The 18,465-nt window shown below is 39.7% G+C and overlaps 1 protein-coding gene across 1 annotated transcript in view; it reads left to right on the forward strand.

Annotated features, from left to right (window-relative positions):
- LOC121328841 (arginine-glutamic acid dipeptide repeats protein-like) overlaps nt 1-18,195 on the forward strand; it is a 104,797-nt gene extending 86,602 nt beyond the window's left edge. Inside the window, exons 12-23 of the mRNA XM_041273937.1 lie at nt 7,420-7,582; nt 8,068-8,160; nt 8,939-9,138; nt 10,009-10,170; nt 10,493-10,606; nt 11,090-11,952; nt 12,600-13,139; nt 14,464-14,686; nt 15,050-15,767; nt 16,235-16,378; nt 16,562-16,742; nt 17,091-18,195. Coding sequence (XP_041129871.1) covers nt 7,420-7,582; nt 8,068-8,160; nt 8,939-9,138; nt 10,009-10,170; nt 10,493-10,606; nt 11,090-11,952; nt 12,600-13,139; nt 14,464-14,686; nt 15,050-15,767; nt 16,235-16,378; nt 16,562-16,742; nt 17,091-17,124 — 3,435 coding nt within the window. The 3' untranslated portion in view covers nt 17,125-18,195. The remainder of the gene's footprint in view (nt 1-7,419; nt 7,583-8,067; nt 8,161-8,938; nt 9,139-10,008; nt 10,171-10,492; nt 10,607-11,089; nt 11,953-12,599; nt 13,140-14,463; nt 14,687-15,049; nt 15,768-16,234; nt 16,379-16,561; nt 16,743-17,090) is intronic.
- Nucleotides 18,196-18,465: the final 270 nt, after the last annotated feature.

The following is an 18,465-nucleotide window of genomic DNA, read 5'->3' on the forward strand; positions in this document are numbered from 1 at the left end:
TGTCTTGTGTTTCGTCAGGGACTAGATAAACTGGTTTGTTACTGGGTATAATTTTTATTATTGTTGTTCTTATTATTTGCATGATAAAAAGGTTTGTTTGTTTGTTTGTTTGTTTGTTTATTTATTTATTTATTTATTTATTTATTTATTTAACTTGCTGTAGTTTGTTCTGCATAGCTGGCCGCTTCAGTTCAGCTCCAGTGATTTAATTTGAGGAAGCAGCTGGTTGAGTCTGTAGGTGTGGTTGGTAATACAAACAGTAATGTTGTGATACAGTAAGCGCTCAGCCATTTCCTGGATTAAAAAACAAAGGAAAAAAAAGGTCAACTGTTTAAACTTGGCCAGTATCAAACAAAACCCTTAAACTACTGCATGTCTACAAAAATATTTCTCCCTTTGTCGTCTGCTTTGTTATAGAACCCCCTGCAATGTTTACATGAAACACGTTTCTATTTCTTTGTCCTGTGTTGTCCATATGGCAGCATTTATTTATTTATTTTTTTTATTTTTTTTATTCACACATTATGGGCCAACATTCTTATCAACCTGTACTCTGGAACATTCACCAAGTGAAATATTTATTCTTCTGAACACCCAGTTCATGCTCCCTCCCGCAACAATGCTGGCGCTCTGATTGAAATGAGCAATGTATTGTGGGAACAGAAAACCAGCAGGAGGGGAGCATGATCGGGATACACTGTGAGCCTTAAAATACTTTTAGTTTTTTCTCTTGGTGAGTAAATGTTGAGAAATATATTGCCCAGTTGATTTATTAAAAATGTCAACAGTCTGCAATATGGTTTTAAAAAAAAATATATGGACAACAAAGAAAGCAGCAAAGTAACACAATGCGTTTCTTTTAAACTTTGCAGGGTGTTCAGTAGCATTTTGAGAGACACAAAGACATCGTTTTTGAGATGACTTGAATCTGATGGAAATAGAGAGGGCATGTCTTAAATTCTGTGAGCATTAAGCATCAGTAATATTAGTGTATGTAAAGAATTTTAACTAGGGGTGTAAATAACTCCATTAAGACCAATTGAGAAAAACTGCTGCAGCCAGTGGGCTGGCTTGCTTGTATTCAGCCAGTAGGACTAGCTTTCTTAATTCTGGTTCACAGAAGCCACAACTGCAGTGGCTTGGATTGAAAAATGGAGGGCAGAAATCAATGAAGCGTAACCAGGCTCATATTTTTGGTTATTTTTTGCTTTCGGGTGTCTGGTCCTGCAAGGCCCATGCTGGTTTCTTGCAAGACTTCTTGAATATTACAACTTTGGAGGCTTTCTTTTCTCAACTGCTCAAGAAGTAACAGTGCTTTCTGTACTTGGAAGCGGTCAGATAACTTTCAAGAATGATCTGTCGCCAGCAGGGAAACTTAAGTTGTGATGCTAACCATTGATGTAAGACATGTGTCTTGAATGTAGTAGAACAACACCGCTCAGTAAAAAATCTGTAAGGGAAAACAAAACCCATCTGTTCCATTTGAACTCTGGAGTAGAGATAAGTCTCTATAACTATATTGCAAACTGTTAGTACTGATCACCAACAGGGGTTTTAATGGAAGGGACTTTTCAGGAGTACTTCAGGAAATGAAGTTAATGAGAAACTGAAATATTGTCTTTTAATACCATGATGAGTGGAGAAGAGAAGTAAAACAGGAGCTTCAGTCATCTGCCAGGCAGTTCCCCAAGTTCACTGGTGGTGATACATGGTTTCAAGTGGCATGGATTACTTGGGAAATCAATGTAGTCATATAATGTAAGTATCTACAGACTCATCCACTTCCCACAGCTTAGTGTTCACAGCACACAGTCTGCTCTCTACCTGCCCTGAAAAGATTAAGCTTTAAGCTAACACTGTTTTGGATTTTTAAAAAAAATGGTGAACAAATAAACCAGAAATTGCTAGAAGTTGACTGGAATGCTGTCATTTGGTTATTGATTGTTTAAAGACACAACATAAGGTATCTGACCTTTTAATCTGTATTGAAATACAGGTAAATATGTAACATTAGTTTGGTCTCATTTTAGGAATTTAGTGCAGGTTGACAGAAAATGTCTTGCAGTGATATTTTTGTTGGAAAAAGGGGACTTCTCGTACTCCTTTTATATAGTTTAACCTCCCCCCATGCTTCCAGTTTGTTCAAATTATGTTTTACAGTTACAAAATAATACTACTTTTCAACCAACCACTATCAGTAGACAATCTAAATATTGCTACAATGTTGTGTTTCTTTTTTTTTTTATTCTCTGTGTAATGTATAAAATTTAAGACATGGGTATTTTGAATGCTGATCTGTTGTGGGTTTTTTTAGCTGTAAAAACCAATAAAATATTTAGCTAGGAAATAAAAATAACAGGCAAAACCTTTTCATTTCCTGACAGCCATTACATGCCTCCCAGACAGAATTTTTTATTTTTTCGTAACTAGCCTTTTCCATTGCTTGAAAATAGATTTTCTGCAAGCTGCTGTCATTCAATTATCACCTCAGGAAATTCAGCAACATAACAGATGATCCCCCTCCAGAACATAAAAACACTTCAGCAGCATCATACTCCCAATCTTTCATCTCTGTTTTTTCTTACTACCATCACTAAATATCACATTGCCGATGTGTATTTTACGGGGTGACCCTGACGCCTGTCATTTTGATGCTGTGCAGAGATGATAGGATTGTGCATGTAATGAAGGGTAGATAAATAGAAAAATGTTTACCATATGGAAGGTGGCAGTAATTGCTTTTTTCTCCTGAGGAAAGCCACACAACCCAGATTACTTAAATGTTTTTCAACATTAAAAAGTCTGCATTGTTGTGTTATCAATTGGTTTAGTAAAGAAGGAGGATACTGAGAAATTAGGAGGAGAGTAATGCTAAACATGACTGCCAAAGATAATCTGTCTTGTCTTGAGCTACTGGGGAAAGACGCTTTATCGTTATTAGCTGGTGAATGGACCTAGATGAAAGTTTTTGCAGATTCTTCAGTTAGATTTCACATTGGCATGCCAACAGTTCATGCCCCCACTCCTTATAGCTCCAAATTTATACCTTTAGCTGCGTATTGCCCCAGGTGCCATTGAATTTAAAAAATGGCCTGTCCTCCAATTAAGGACTATTTTTAATTATGTATCTGTCTAAAGAAAACAAATAGAAATAATAAAAAATAAAATCTCTATCTGGCTGTACCCACTGCTGCAATGGAAGGTAAGAATATGGTTGATTTTAGTGCAAGAAGCTGTGTGTAGCAGTAGAAGAGAGTCAGACATCAGTTTTATTGTTGCGTTTCTAAGATTTACAGTGAGAATATTTAAAATGTGTATTTACATTATCCTCCAGAAGGTTTAGGCAAATTACATGAAGTGGTGGTGGTCTTGACCCCAACAGATAATGTGTTTGTTATTGTTGCAGGTAAGAGTAGTATTTGGTCTCTTTGATTGAAGTAAAGACACAGACTAATGAATGGCCTTCCGTGGTTAATGTGCATTGTATCTCTGTATAAAACCCTGTGTTGTGCTGAAATGAAGCCAAAGCCTGTTAACATGTCCCTGTAGTTAGACATCCAGAAATAACATCTGTGGATTTGTGATGGACCTGTGTCTTGGTTAAAGTATGAAGGGTATAATAAGGTGTGGACGTTCTCGTAGACCTGTTTTTCCACTCTGGTTTGTAAATCACACTGTAGTGGTGTGATCCCGATGGGGAATAACATTGAATATATGAACTGACATGCAGTACACAGGAATGAAGACTGAAACTGTTCTCTAATGGTGATGCTTGCTTCAGGTAGACACCCAGAGTATCCACAGATCTGGCATTTGAGCATCAGCAAAGGGTTGGGCTAAAATAACTCTGGGTTTAGCTTATTAGTCAACAAAAGCTGTTTTTTGTATGCTTTAAAAGTCTGTTTATGCTTTGAATAAATGGTAAATAAATAAGATTGTGAACATACTGCTCTGAATGGGAGCAGAGGCTGTTTTCAGTACTCAGATGTATTTGTGAATAATCTAGAGTTGCATTAATATGCATATGATTAAGAGCCAACTGAGTTACACAGTTTGCTTTCAAAGTTAATATTAATGAATTATAAGCTTGTGAGCAGACTAGATTAATCCTGTGGTATGATGACTAGATTTCTGCTTGGACCGCAGCCAGAGGAAATGGTTACACATGTAGTCTGGTTGTCTGTCGAGGCTCCTTAGGCAGCTGTCTGTTTAATATGTTATTAATTCTGATTGGTCTTTTTCAGTGATAGACCTTCCGTTTTATAGCAGTTAACTTGAAAATCAAGAGGGTAAAGTGTTGATTTAAAAAAAAAAAAAAAAAAAAAAAAGATATGGAATATGGTAAAGAGGTGTCATGAAGTTTTGACTGGCTAAGTTTATGGTATACTCTCTTTTTTGTATACATTGATTCCAGTACAGTCAGTGCCACTTTGTCAGGATGCCTTGGGAGAATAAGCGACTATCCTAATTAAACGAGAGGCATTTAAGAGAACCTTAGTCACACTTATATTCATAATTTACGATATGCACAAGAGAGGAAGTATTTTCGAAATGAAAAGAAAAAGAATGAAATCAAATCACATTATAAATTAATGTTAAATGCATCATTTGAAATGAGTCCATTGTTTTTTTTTTTTTTTTTTTTTTTTTTTTTTTTTCACAAACAAAATGAATCATGTATTACTTATTCTGCGGCCATGCCTGTTGAATGAGGTACTGTATAGGAGTTGATCGCCATAAAAAAAAAAAAAAACATCTTATAAAGAAGTCGTGCAAAAATTTCATTTGTAACGGGCAAATAATTGCCAATCCTATTACAATAAGCCACATTATGTTAATCCTTGGTGTACCCAAGGCAAGACAAGCTTGGTACTAAATACACAAGTGCAGCTTGTACTGTGTGTTTAACATTTGAAACACATTGATAAGGGGTGGGAACAGAGCAGTAGCTACAGTCTCTCCTTTAATGTTTGATTTGCTATCTCCATTGTGCAGTTAATAATGCTTATGTCGGTCTTTTACTGTGTTCCTTTATAAAGCCTGTGATTGTTTTAAGCAAAAGATAGAAATCATTTAAAAGCAAAATAAGGGCAACATAGGACAGTCCATTGTGTTGCTGAGACTTGACTAAAAAAAATCTTTATATAAAGAGGAGAACAAGCTGCATTGCTGATGAGATGGAGATTGAAGTGAAACCCACTTGAAACTTGATCACCTCTCCTCTATGTGCCCTTTATGTAATTCATAGCATTGTAACAAGAATTTTTCAGACAGACCTGCGGTGTAGTTCTGCATTCAAATGTGTGTGAATGAAAATCTAAAAAATAAAATGCACACAATCTCCAAATCCCAAATGAAAACAAACACTGTTAAACATCCAATAAAAAAAAAAATCTTAAGGATTTGAAACTATCAGTAAACAACTTCGCTATTTGTGTTTTACACATAAGAATAGACTGTACAGTATTTGCACTTGCTTCAAAATAGGGCTTGTTTGCTTTATTAATGGGCTTGCTGCAGTATGCATACTTACTTCCAATGGTAGACATGTATGTAAACATGTCAGTTAATAATTTTAATTTACACTGTGGACAATAGCTTTAAAAATGGAAATGAAAGGCAGAGCTGCTAGAATCAATACACATTAAAAGATACTGAGCCCATCAAGTCTTAGTTTACCTGACAGGACTCCGATCTTCTCAAACCACACAAATGATATTTCCAGTCCCTTATTGACTGTAAACTGTTAGACGCAAAGTGCTGAACAATTAATATCTGGCATCTGATGGATTATGTGGTAATGCAAATCCAAAAATAATTACCCCTACTCAAGCAAATTTTGTTTTTATGCTTATTATTTTGAGTGCTAGCAGAAGTGGCAATTAATTTGAGAGCACTGCCTCGGTAAAGGATGTTGTGATCAATGATTGCATGTGTTAATGTTTCAGTGTGATATTGATTTCTTCACCAGCTTGTGTTCACTGAATATATACTGTCTGGGCTCGGGCAGTGCACACTGTGCATGTTTGATTAAAGCTCAATTGACTGTGCTGGCGGAGAGATCAGGAGCCATTTCACTCTATTTGCAGCGCCAGAGCTCTGCCGACATGTTCTTTTGTTTGCATTCAAGCCGCTGCCACCCATGCAGTCACCAATATACTGATCCTAATCCTCCCAGATTCACTACACTTCAATGCCTGATCCCTAGATAGACAGCAGCAGAGAGCTGAGGTCTGCTAATAAAACCTGCCATGGATTATTCATTTTCCATGAACCTCTCCTCTTCACTCCTCTTTACTGTAGAACAGCTATCTGAATTAATATTAGAATTTCAAATCATTAACATTAGTATGTGTATGACTATTTTTTTAAGGTTTTTTTTTTTTTTTTTTGGTCAGAGCTCCATGTCATTCTGCTGTATAAGATCTATCTCCTGGATTTATATAATTTTTTTTTTCCCCCCACAAGTCTTCCCAAAAGTTTTGGATTTGCTGCTTGGCTTTCATGTCAAACCACATCTCTGCTTTTACCTTGAGGCAAATTTGTAACTGTAAAATAATGGGCTTTTAACTAAGATGAGGATTAAAGAAAACCGATTTTTGCCTAATTTTATTCCACATCCGTTAAGTGTATCATCTGTGTTGCTCTTTCAAGAGGATCCAAACACAATAATGTTGGGTGTTTTGTCAAGCTGCCCTGATTTCCTTTGCTGCCAGGTTTTAAATCATAAAGCTGTAAGCAGGCTGTATATAATCTGCATTGATTGCCAATATGTTTTGAATGGGGAAGAGTAAAATTACAAATGGAATATTGATGGGAAAACGTTTAAAGTGTAGCTGACTACTTCACAGTTTGGATTGCTTTATTCATTTTTATTTTTAAACATGCCACCTCCGGGAGGCTGTTTTTTTCCCCAAATACCTCATCTAAATAATTAAGTACAATTATTGGTGGCAAAACACTGCTGTCTGTTTTCAAAATGCAACGGTACAAGTAGTTCTTTCACTGCTGTCAAAATATAAGAAGTTGCTGTTGCCATTTATCATGCTGCCAGTTGTTCTCAAATGTGTTTGTAATTTCATTAACAGCTTGTTTTTTCAAAAAGTAAATAACTTGATTTATCTCACACATGTAGTGTACAACAAATATATATATATATATATATATTATATATATATATATATATAGTATATATATATATATATATATATATATATATATATATATATATATATATACATATATATACATACACAGATGCATTTGTGGTATAGATTGTTATTGGTATAATTAGTTAATGTTCCAGAGTGCTTCATTGTAATGTTCCAGAGTGCTTCATTGTACTTTCTTTCTTTCTTTTTACTGAGCATTGGAATTTTAGCGTTTCACTCATGTTGATGGTCAAATTTTGTCTTGCAGGGTGAATTGATCACTTTTTATTACTACTGGAAGAAAACTCCAGAAGCAGCCAGTTCCCGAGCCCACCGCAGACACAGGAGGCAGGCTGTGTTCCGCAGAATCAAAACCCGCACGGCGTCCACACCCGTGAACACTCCCTCCAGGCCACCGTCCAGCGAGTTCTGTAAGCATATCTGATTACACTGATGAATGTCGGAGCTTGTGAAATGTGACGGCATGCTGAAAAACGCAGGGCAGCCCAAGTGGGCACATGGTGAGACACATTATTACACCGATGTGCATCCCGGAATACAGTGCTGGTAACGAGTGACACCCTTTGACAGTGAAGCTGTTTCCTTTGCTTTGGTGATACAGTAGCTATTTAATTAGGTATAAAAGACTATGACTCAATTAGACAGGGGCCTCCTTAAAAGATCATTTAATATTGTTTAGGGTGTTATTGGGAAATAAGTTTTACGTATATTATCTGGGCAGTTGGTCATGATTTAATATTTGTGTTAAAAACATTGACTTGTATGAGTTTATCTATACTGTGTCTAGGCACATAGATAACATTGATATATGTGTTATGGACATTGACTGACTAACTGGCTTAATCTGGAAAAGATAAGTGTTCTTCATAAATAAAGCAACCATGTCCTCTCCTAGTGGACCTGAGTTCAGCAAGTGAGGATGACTTTGACAGTGAAGACAGCGAGCAGGAGTTGAAGGGATACGCCTGTCGTCACTGCTTCACAACCAGTAAGTTCTGTTTACTATTGAATCTTAATTGGGTTGCAAACAAAGTATGGAACCTTTTAGAGCATGCTGATATCTACCTATTCAGCTTTTCTAAAAGTGTTTAGTCTTAAAAAAAAAAAAAAAAAAAAATTGGAGACATGGAAAAAATTGAATATGCTTGTTAATAAAAAATACAGTGCCTAGGCCTGTATATTAACCTTGCAAACTTTCGTGGTATGTTTTACATTGAACGATTCCATGCTGTTCATCTCACGGTGGAGCCTGGCTGAAGTGAATTCTCAAAAATAATTTCAGGTGCTGCCGAGTGGCGCATCCGGTAAAGGCACTCCACCTGGAGTGCATGACGTGACCTGTAGTTTAGAGATTGCCAGTTCGAATCCAAGCTATGCCACTGCTGACCGTGGATGGGAGTTCCCAGGGGGCGTTGCACAATTGATAAAGCGCTGCCTAGGTGGGGAGGGGTTAGGTCGGTTGGGGAGTCCTCACACCAGCGCCCCCTGTGGCTGGCCGGGCACCTGCAGGCCTGTCTGTACACAATTCAAAAGTGCCTAGTCCTCCGACACTAAGTTCTGAGATGTCTGCAGAGCGAAAAAAAGCAGGTGGCTGACAGCACTCGTTTCGGAGGACGTGTGTGCTCGTCCTAGTCTCTCCCAAGTTAATTCAGGGGTTGCAGCAGTGAGCCAGGTTGAATAATAATGGGACATTCCAGTATTGGGAGAAAATTGGGAATTAATAAAAAAAATTATTGTTCAAAAAAGTAAATAAATAATCATTTCAGCTTCCAAGGACTGGCACCACGGTGGGAGAGAGAATATCTTGCTGTGCACAGACTGTCGCATTCACTTTAAGAAGTACGGTGAGCTCCCTCCGATTGAGAAGCCAGTGGACCCTCCACCTTTTATGTTCAAACCCGTCAAAGAGGAAGAGGATGGAATTAGTGGGAAACATAGCATGAGGACCAGAAGGAGTCGAGGCTCGGTATGCCCCAGTGCTTTTCCTATTCTTTTCATTATTGGAGCAGCATGTCCTTTTACATTAGTGTCTAGCTACAGCTCGTGTGAATTCAGAGGTAATATATCCAAAATGTGTATTTCAATTATTCTCTTTTATTCTGTGTTCACCCGTGTAATTATAATATATATTTTTTGAAAATTATGAACTCAAGAAAGATTAAGTTATGAAAACAATTGATTTAAAACCCTCATCAGAATGGAACAGTGCATACTTAGTGCAAGTTTACATGATAAGAATAGGAATAACCTATCCGCTTATATATGATAAGTGCAGCCATCACAAGAAAAAATGGTCACTAATGACTTCTCTGGCAACCAGCCGTGTGGGTAAGTGCTTTGGCATTGCATCAGTTAGAAAGGCAGGTGTGTTTATCTGAACAGCAAAGACTGCTCCACCTCCACAGTAGTCGTTTTGAATCATAAATCTGCGCTGTCAGGCAGGAGTGACGGATGTGTACTGATGGGTTTCATCGGTTTTATGTGAATCATTAATCAAAACAGCTGCTAAATTAATAAGAAACAGCTGTAAACAGCATACGTTATTACTCCATAATGTTCCGGAATTTTAATAGCTAACTGGGTGTTTTACCTTTGCTTTTATTCTGTTAGTTTTGCATAATAAGTCAATTCAAGTTAAACTGTGCCTTCAATATTTCGTTGGCAGGTAGTTATATTTTTTTCAGTACATGGACTAGTCAATCATTTACTGTTTAGTTGCTGTATCAAACAAATTTTCATAAGCCGGAATCTTTTTTTTTTTTTTTTTTTTTTTTTTGTAGAGGGTGTATAATAGGCTTCAACTAATCTAATAAATATGTATTTTTAAACACATTAGATGTCTACACTACGTAGTGGGCGTAAGAAGCAGACAGCTAGTCCTGACGGTCGAGCCTCGCCAACCATTGAAGATATTCGATCCAGCGGCCGAACATCTCCTAGTGCTGCAAGTACTTCCAGCAATGACAGTAAGGCAGACTCCATGAAAAAACCCAGCAAGGTAAGGGTTAAGCAGCTTTGTGCTTTGAGATTTAATAGATGCACTGGAACCGCTGCTGTCTGGCAACCTAATACATACTTTACTGTTTTGACGTCATTCAGCTTCCAACCAGGTGTTCGTCTTTATTACTATAATGGCTTGCTAAAATGAGTCCCCGCTTTCAGAGCTGGTAGCCAGCATCCTTGTTTTATTGCTTGATGTACAGGCAGGTATCACTTATGTGCTTATGTCAGGCTAGTACCGAACCTTAAGCGCCACAAATGGGTATTGTTGATTTGCAGGTTTAGGGTTTACTAATGTTTTTTATGATTTTATTTTGCAGAAGATAAAAGAAGAAGTACCTTCACCTCTAAAGAGTGCCAAACGACAACGGGAAAAGGCCGCTTCCGACACAGAGGAAACTGAAAGGGTTACTGGAAAGAAATGCAAAACTCAGGTAAGCAACATACTTCGGTACAGCCCTGATGATTTTAATTGTACTTCGGGGAGCAAGACATGAATCGGTGTATAATAAGGCTATTGTAGCACTGAGAAATAAGTTACCATCTGGTAATGAGAAATTGAAAACATCATGTTTTATAGAGCAAATTTAATTTTGGCCACTGTAAGGTGTCAGGCCTGTGTATTTTAACTGAGTAAACTGGGGGACAACAGCATGTTTTGCTTTAATGGTTCCCTTCTGCTTTGAAAAAAAAAAAATATGCTAAACACAGATGTGCTGTTTAATTTGTATACTTTCTTTTTCAAGAGTCTGTGCGCTTCTTTTGTTCACAAAATAGTTAGATCAAAAGCACATTAAAAAAAAAAAAAAAACCTGCATTGGTCCTAAACTATTAACTTAGCTTTTTGGAAATGTTGTGTAGTTGAACTGCGTGGTTGTTTTGTGTAAGATTTCTCATCTCTTCTTTTGAATTACCAGGAGATTAACCAGCCCGACTCCCCATCAGAAGGTGAGGGAGAAGGAGAAGGCGAAGGGGAGAGTTCAGACAGCCGCAGTGTTAATGATGACGGAAGCAGTGATCCAAAGGACATTGACCAGGACAATCGCAGCTCCTCTCCAAGTATTCCAAGCCCAAGGGACAATGAGAGCGACTCTGATTCCTCAGCTCAGCAGCAGGTGTTACAGGCACAGCATCTTGTGATCCAGAATCCGAATGGCCCACCACTGCCTCCTCAAGCCCCTCTCCTTCAGATACCTGCCTCAACGCCTTCAGTGTTGAGTGCAGCTACGGCATCTTCCCAAGTCTCCCCATCCATCCCCCAGCCTTCCATCCCCCCACAGCCTCTGTCACATTCTCTTATCCAGCCTGCTTCTCAGCTGCATCCTCAGAGGCTGCCCTCACCTCACCCGCCACTGCAGGCTTTAACTCAGGCGTTGACTCAGATGCAAGCTCTGCCACAGTCTCAAGCCCCTCTCCAGCCTCAGCAGACTCCACTTCACGCTCAGATGCATTCACTCCCTCATCCTCTACAGGCCCAGCCTCACATACAGCACCCACTGCAACCTCAGCCATTCCCCACCTCCTCCTGCTCACAGTCTTCTCAGTCTCAGGTTCCTCCTCCACTTCCGTCTCAGCCACCCACTCCGGGCCACACCCAGCAGCAGCCGCATCCTCACACTCCTCCTCAAGCACTGCCCCAGCCCCCTAGAGAGCAGCCCTTGCCTCCAGCTCCCATGGCCATGCCTCATATCAAACCTCCTCCAACAACGCCCATCCCTCAGATGCCCAACCCGCAATCACACAAACACCCACCCCACCTGTCCGCACCGCCTCCATTCCCGCAAATGCCTTCCAATCTGCCCCCTCCACCGGCACTGAAGCCACTCAGTTCCCTCAGTTCTCTCTCGCAAGGAGAAGAGCAGCAGAAGACGGAAGTGTTAGTAGAAAGTGGGAAGAGAAGGGAGGAAAGCAAAGAGCAAACGGAGAAGGGGAGATAGAAGGACCGGGGAGGGAGGGGTTGAAAGAGTGAGGGAGTAGAGAGCGGCAGCACGCGGGAAATGGGGGGCCCACGCCGTGGAGGGGGTCGAAGGAAAGAGAAGAGAGAGGAAGAGGGAAAAGAGAATGGGAGAGAGCGGAGGAAATAGAGAAGCAAGGGGCGAGAAAGTAGAACGGGAGTGTTCAGTAGGATTGGGGTAAGGCAAATGAGTGAGGTAATAGAAGCGGAGTAGAGCAAAGAGAAGGACGAGATTCCAGGGATAAGTAAGAGACGGCAAGGAACATAGAAGAGGAGAAGCGGACCCAAACCCCCATCGAGGAGGGAGAGGGGTGAGAGGGTAGGGGGGTAAGCGGAGACGAAGTGAGGCCGAGAGCAAGCGAGGTAGGTGTCGAGAACGAGAAAGAGATAGGAAGAGAGAAGTAGGGCAGAGGTACGAAAGCAAAAGAGGTAAAACAAGTGCGCAAAGCCAAGAGGGAAGGAGGGATAGAGAGAGCGCCTTCCAATCTGCCCCCTCCACCGGCACTGAAGCCACTCAGTTCCCTCAGTTCTCTCTCTACCCACCACCCTCCATCCGCCCACCCACCGCCGCTCCAGCTTATGCCCCAGAGCCAACAGCTCCAGCTCCTGCCTGCTCAACCTCCAGTGCTTACTCAGTCCCAAAATCTCCCAGCGTCCACAGGTCATCCTTCCTCTACATCTCACCCAGTTATTTCCCAGTCCCCATTCCCCCCACACCCTTTCATCCCGGGAGGACCGCCCACCATGCCTCTTTCATCAGCATCGACGTCTGCAACGTCGACCTCCTCCTGTCTCCCTGGTATGCAGCCGCCACCTCCGTCTTCCATCTCGACGCCTCTGCCTTCCACTGTGAGCGTTCCCAGCTCAGCGTTGTCTGCGGTCCCTCCTATTCAAATCAAAGAGGAGCCTATGGATGAGACTGAAGAACCTGAGAGCCCACCACCTCCTCAGAGAAGCCCTTCTCCAGAACCCACTGTGGTCAACACACCAAGCCATGCCAGCCAGTCAGCAAGGTACAAACAAGCTCATAATGGGTTTTTTGTGAAGTGATTTTTTGCACATTCAGAGACTTGCAGGTTTAAATCACAGATTACATTTCAAGGCAGTATAAACATTTCACAAACAAAGTTGAAGACTGAAAAGAAAAGAAAAAATAGACGAAGAAGATGTAAGGCTATATGATTTCAGTTTTGTTCACACAGTAGATAGGTGACTGAAGTGTTTTGGAACAAAGTTTAGATGGGCTTCAGCTGGTTGGTTTTCATTAACCTTCAAGACTTGTTTGCTCTGTATGGTGCTTTAGACATCCATCAGACAGACCTATTCTTTTATCTACTGAATAAATGAGTCGGCCTTTAGCTAAGGATGTTAGTTTATAGTCTGTCTCATTTATTTAACTTATAGCCCTGCATAACCAACTAATTATTGATTAAAAATATATGCCGAAGTACAAAAACATTTACCACTTATAAAACAGACTTTCTAAGTGTAATTTAATCTAAAAGAAAGCTAATCTTGAAAGCGTGGCAATTACAATATGAATTCCTTAAGAAAAAGAAACTGGTGCTGATCCATTTGTCAAGTGTCTCTCTAGCGATTTTGAAGATAATTATGAATAATGATGAACTCCTAAATACGCAACAGCTACATTAATTATATAGACATCAGTACAAATATACTAGTGCAAGCGATTTATTTTAATTTGACTGCCACCACCTTTCCCCTAAACCGTGATCTAAATCTATTGTCGAATCACGTGAGACTTCAAGGCAAAGAAAATTAAATACTGCAGATGCTAGCAAGCAAAAGAACCAAAGCTGGATTATTTGTTTCAAGGTGACATCCTGTTCTGTTTCATCAAAATAAATGTCCTGGTGGTCAAGAAATATATGGGTAGTGTCATAAGCACTCAAGATCTGCATGAACGTAATACTTCTATACGAGAAACAATACTCTAGCATATAGGTTCACAGACCCTCAGCAGTAACAGTTATGTGGTTGCAGTTACTAACCTCATTTATTCTCAATTTTAGAATATTTACCTGGCATCATTCCAAGAAATGCAGCAAGTGGTGTGGAGAATTTGACCATGTTATAGTAATATTTCCATTGTGTATGTCTGTCTAGTTCTATCTTGAATAAATCCCAGCTGAGTTCGATTTTCATCTCATGACATTCCAGTCAAAGTGATATTTTAATGAAGAATTCAAGTAGCCTTAAAAGAAACACTGATTTTTAGATGATCTGAAAAGCTTTTAGCAGTAGCTTTTGGTGCCCCATGTGGCAGAATTGATTGTTTTTTCCTTTTATTAAATGGTGTCTTTGCACTGTGTTCAGGTTCTACAAGCATCTCGACCGTGGTTACAACTCTTGTGGGAGAACGGATTTCTATTTCACCCCCCTGGCTGGCTCGAAACTTGCCAAGAAGAGAGAGGAAGCATTGGAAAAGACCAAGAGGGATGCTGAGCAGAAAGCAAGAGAAGAGAAAGAAAAAGAGAGAGAGAAGGAAAGAGAGAGGGAAAGGGAGCGAGAACGAGAGAGGGAAGCTGAAAGAGCAGCGGTATGATTTTTTTTTATTTTTTTTTTACTCTGCAAGCTATTCATCGATCTGTACGAAATCTGTATACACATACATGCATTCAAGTCACGTTATGAAAGAGCAGATCGTTGACTACCTTTGGACCAGCAAACATACTGTAAAAAAAACAGTTGGACTATTAGGACTTAGTAGTCCTCAGCTAAATCCCTTATTGCAAGTTGACCTCAGACACAATGCTGTTTACCTTTTCCATTTGAAGTTGTACAGTTTCTTCTTTCTGTGTAAGAAAACAGATCTGATTATACATAGTTGAAAGGGATCCAATGTAAACACTGAAAACCATTTTGCAGTGCTGATTTTCCTTTTTTTCCTTTCCTCCTGCAGAAAGCATGCAGCTCATCCCATGATGGGCGGATGGGAGATTCTCAGATGGGTGGGCCTCACATGAGGCCTTCCTTCGAGCCTCCCCCGACGACCATCGCTGCCGTACCTCCATACATCGGGCCAGACACTCCGGCCCTGCGCACCCTGAGCGAGTACGCTCGCCCTCACGTCATGTCTCCCACCAACCGCAATCACCCCTTCTTCGTGTCCTTGAACCCTGCAGACCCCCTGCTTGCTTACCACATGCCAGGCTTGTACAACGCAGACCCAGGCATGAGGGAGCGTGAGCTGCGGGAGCGCGAGATGCGTGACAGAGAGATTCGGGAAAGGGAGTTGAGGGACAGGATGAAGCCTGGCTACGAGGTTAAGCCCCCGGAGTTGGAAGGTTTGCACCCAGGTGCCAATCCCATGGAGCATTTTGCAAGGCATGGAGCCATTACCCTTCCACAAATGGCAGGACATCATCCCTTCGCTGCTTTCCATCACGGTTTAAACCCCTTGGAAAGGGAAAGACTTGCACTTGCTGGCCCGCAGTTGCGGCCTGAAATGAGCTACCCAGACAGACTTGTGGCCGAAAGGCTGCATGCTGAACGCATGGCGTCGGTAGCAAATGACCCAATAGCAAGGCTGCAAATGTTCAACGTTACCCCGCATCATCACCAACATTCACACATCCATTCACACCTACACCTACATCAGCAAGACCCATTGCATCAAGGTAAGACAACAAGGCAGATTCGCTGAGATTTTCTGATAGCAAGGTTTAGTGAGAATATCACAGAGCACTTTTCCAACATTGCACCCTAAGACTGATTGTGGCTATTATTATTTATTATTATTATTATTATTATTATTGTTCATAATAATAATAATAATAAACAGGCATAAAAGGCAAAGTAATGACTGATTTGTGTGTATGTGGTTATTATTCTAAAGACTCTTGTATAACAATAACATTTTTTCTGTTTTATATCAGCTCTTTATTACTTCAAATACTTGTAAAGTGAATATTGATGACTAGTCGGTTATGATTAAATCTGACAGATCCCAAAAATGAATTTAGCGTAAAGCTTTTATACATTGTTAAAATAATGGTAACAGCCCCTTGGTGTTATTCATTGTGCTGAGCCAATGAATATAATGCTAAAAGATAACGTGTCCGTCCTCCACCCCTCACCCTGATAGGTTCTGGCGGTCCTGTGCATCCTCTTGATGCTCTGGGAGCTGGTCCTCATTTGGCACGGTTTCCCTACCCTCCTGGGACCATTCCAAACCCACTGCTGGGACAACCACCACACGAACATGAAATGCTCAGACACCCTGTGTTCGGTAAGAAAAACTTTGCAGGTGGAGTTTGAACGGTCGGAATAGTACACAAAGCCTGCAACACAGATATGAGACCAAAAAGGAAAAAGTATTTTAACATAAATCAAATTTTAAAAAGTACAATCCTCTGAATCAGTTGCACAAGTCTCTTCAAGGTTTAACAAAGCGTGTTTTGTTTCTTTCTAGGCACCCCGTATCACAGAGACCTGACCGGGGCTCTTCCACCTCCCATGTCGGCAGCACACCAGCTCCAGGCTATGCATGCACAGTCCGCAGAGCTGCAGAGGCTGGCCATGGAGCAGCAGTGGTTACACGGACATCACCACATGCATGGAGGGCCCCTCCCAGGCCAGGAAGATTACTACAGGTAAAGAATGGGCGGGGGTAAAACTAAACATCTTAAAATAAAAAAGGGATGAGATTGTTAAAAAATTGATAAATGTACACTGCTTGTGCACATAATTATAAGCATCTAACGGTTTCAGTATATAACAAATAGATAATCTAAGCAGAAACTATTTGTCTTTGTCTATCTCGTTCTCACAGTGGCTTTGAATAACCTCAGTTTTCCTGTGAAACTATATTTATATTTAAATTCAGATAAGCTTTGAAAAGGCCAGTTAAGTAAATGTATATTTTATGAGCGTTACATTTAATCAATCACTTTGAATATAGATGCTTGCAGCAGTAACAGTTTTTTTGGTTTGTTTTCCAGCCGACTGAAGAAAGAAAGCGACAAGCAGCTGTAGTCCAGCGACTAATGTGAAGGCAGTCAGATAAGCTGGACAAAGGTTATATACAATCGCACTCCTTTGGAAGGAACTCCGTTCAATGTTATTGGAACAATTATAATAAAAATTTGATGGGAGAACTTTCTTCTTTTTTTTTTATATAAAGAAAGTGACTTTAGATCATATATAGCCTTCGTCAAGTAGAGAAGATTCCTCAAGACTGTGTGTGGGTCCCTGCATGGTATATTCGGAGAACTTCCCTGCAGTTTGTGTAGGTGCTAGAATACAAGATACATTGTCACTGTGCATAAAAAATAAAACAAATACAGTTAGGCAGTATATTCTGAATCTGAAGTGCTATATAAAGATTCTACTCTTATTTTAATACATTGTAGGAAGTTTTCATAATTAAAAGAAAGCTCAACTCTGCAGCATGGCTTTGAGCCTGTAAATAAAAAAAAAAATTAAAATAAAAATATATTATTATTATTATTATTATTATTATTATTATTATTAGATGTGGATTCCTAACCAGACCTGAAAGATTGTTTTGAAGCATTATCCCTTTATTTAAAAGGGGAACACAATGGCATTAATACAGCAGGAAAACAGTTTAATAGGCTAATGGCAACAGTGTGCGTTAAAGGGGGTTGCAGGGATAATGGTAGAATAAATCCAGTGAATACAAGTGTCTTTTTTATATGATTTATTGCTTTTATCATCCTTGAAGTTTGGCTTGCAATGCCTTGTGATCATTCATGCAGACGTCCAGTGGACCCAACATTTTAGTTCTATTATTATTATTGTTACTTTTTTTTTTTTTTTAAATCAGTTAGTTTTAATGTAACTTCATACATGTGTAATCTCAACATGAGAATGATAAAACATTTCAGTGGCTTATGTTTGAATGTTTGTGTATATTTTGTTTTAAACGATAGCATTTAACTGCCATTAAACCTTGACAGTCTTGATGTCAAGAACAAATAAAAGGTTCAGAAAATATTGTCCAGAAGTGACGTATTGCACTGGAGGTCCACATTAATGTCGATCAGAGCTACTTTTTAATAAATGGTTACAGTACTTGCAGAATAAGTTTGTCATAATTGGGTTTAGAAAAAAGTTTTAGGAATGTGCACTTTTAAATAACTGTATTTGATCATACCTTTTTAAAAAAAATACCCAATACCAAAGTCAAAGCCCATTTTAAAGGAAGTTTATAATGGTATCTAATTCAATTTTATTTATTTTCTTTAGAGACAAAATGCAGCACCTCTTTGAAGCAAACTACAATGTTTATATGAAATAATGAGCCAGGTTACTGTTGTTATTTTTTGTATACGGGGGTCAGGGGGATACCAA

Source organism: Polyodon spathula, chromosome 16, assembly GCF_017654505.1.
Source record: "Polyodon spathula isolate WHYD16114869_AA chromosome 16, ASM1765450v1, whole genome shotgun sequence".
NCBI lineage: Eukaryota > Metazoa > Chordata > Actinopteri > Acipenseriformes > Polyodontidae > Polyodon > Polyodon spathula.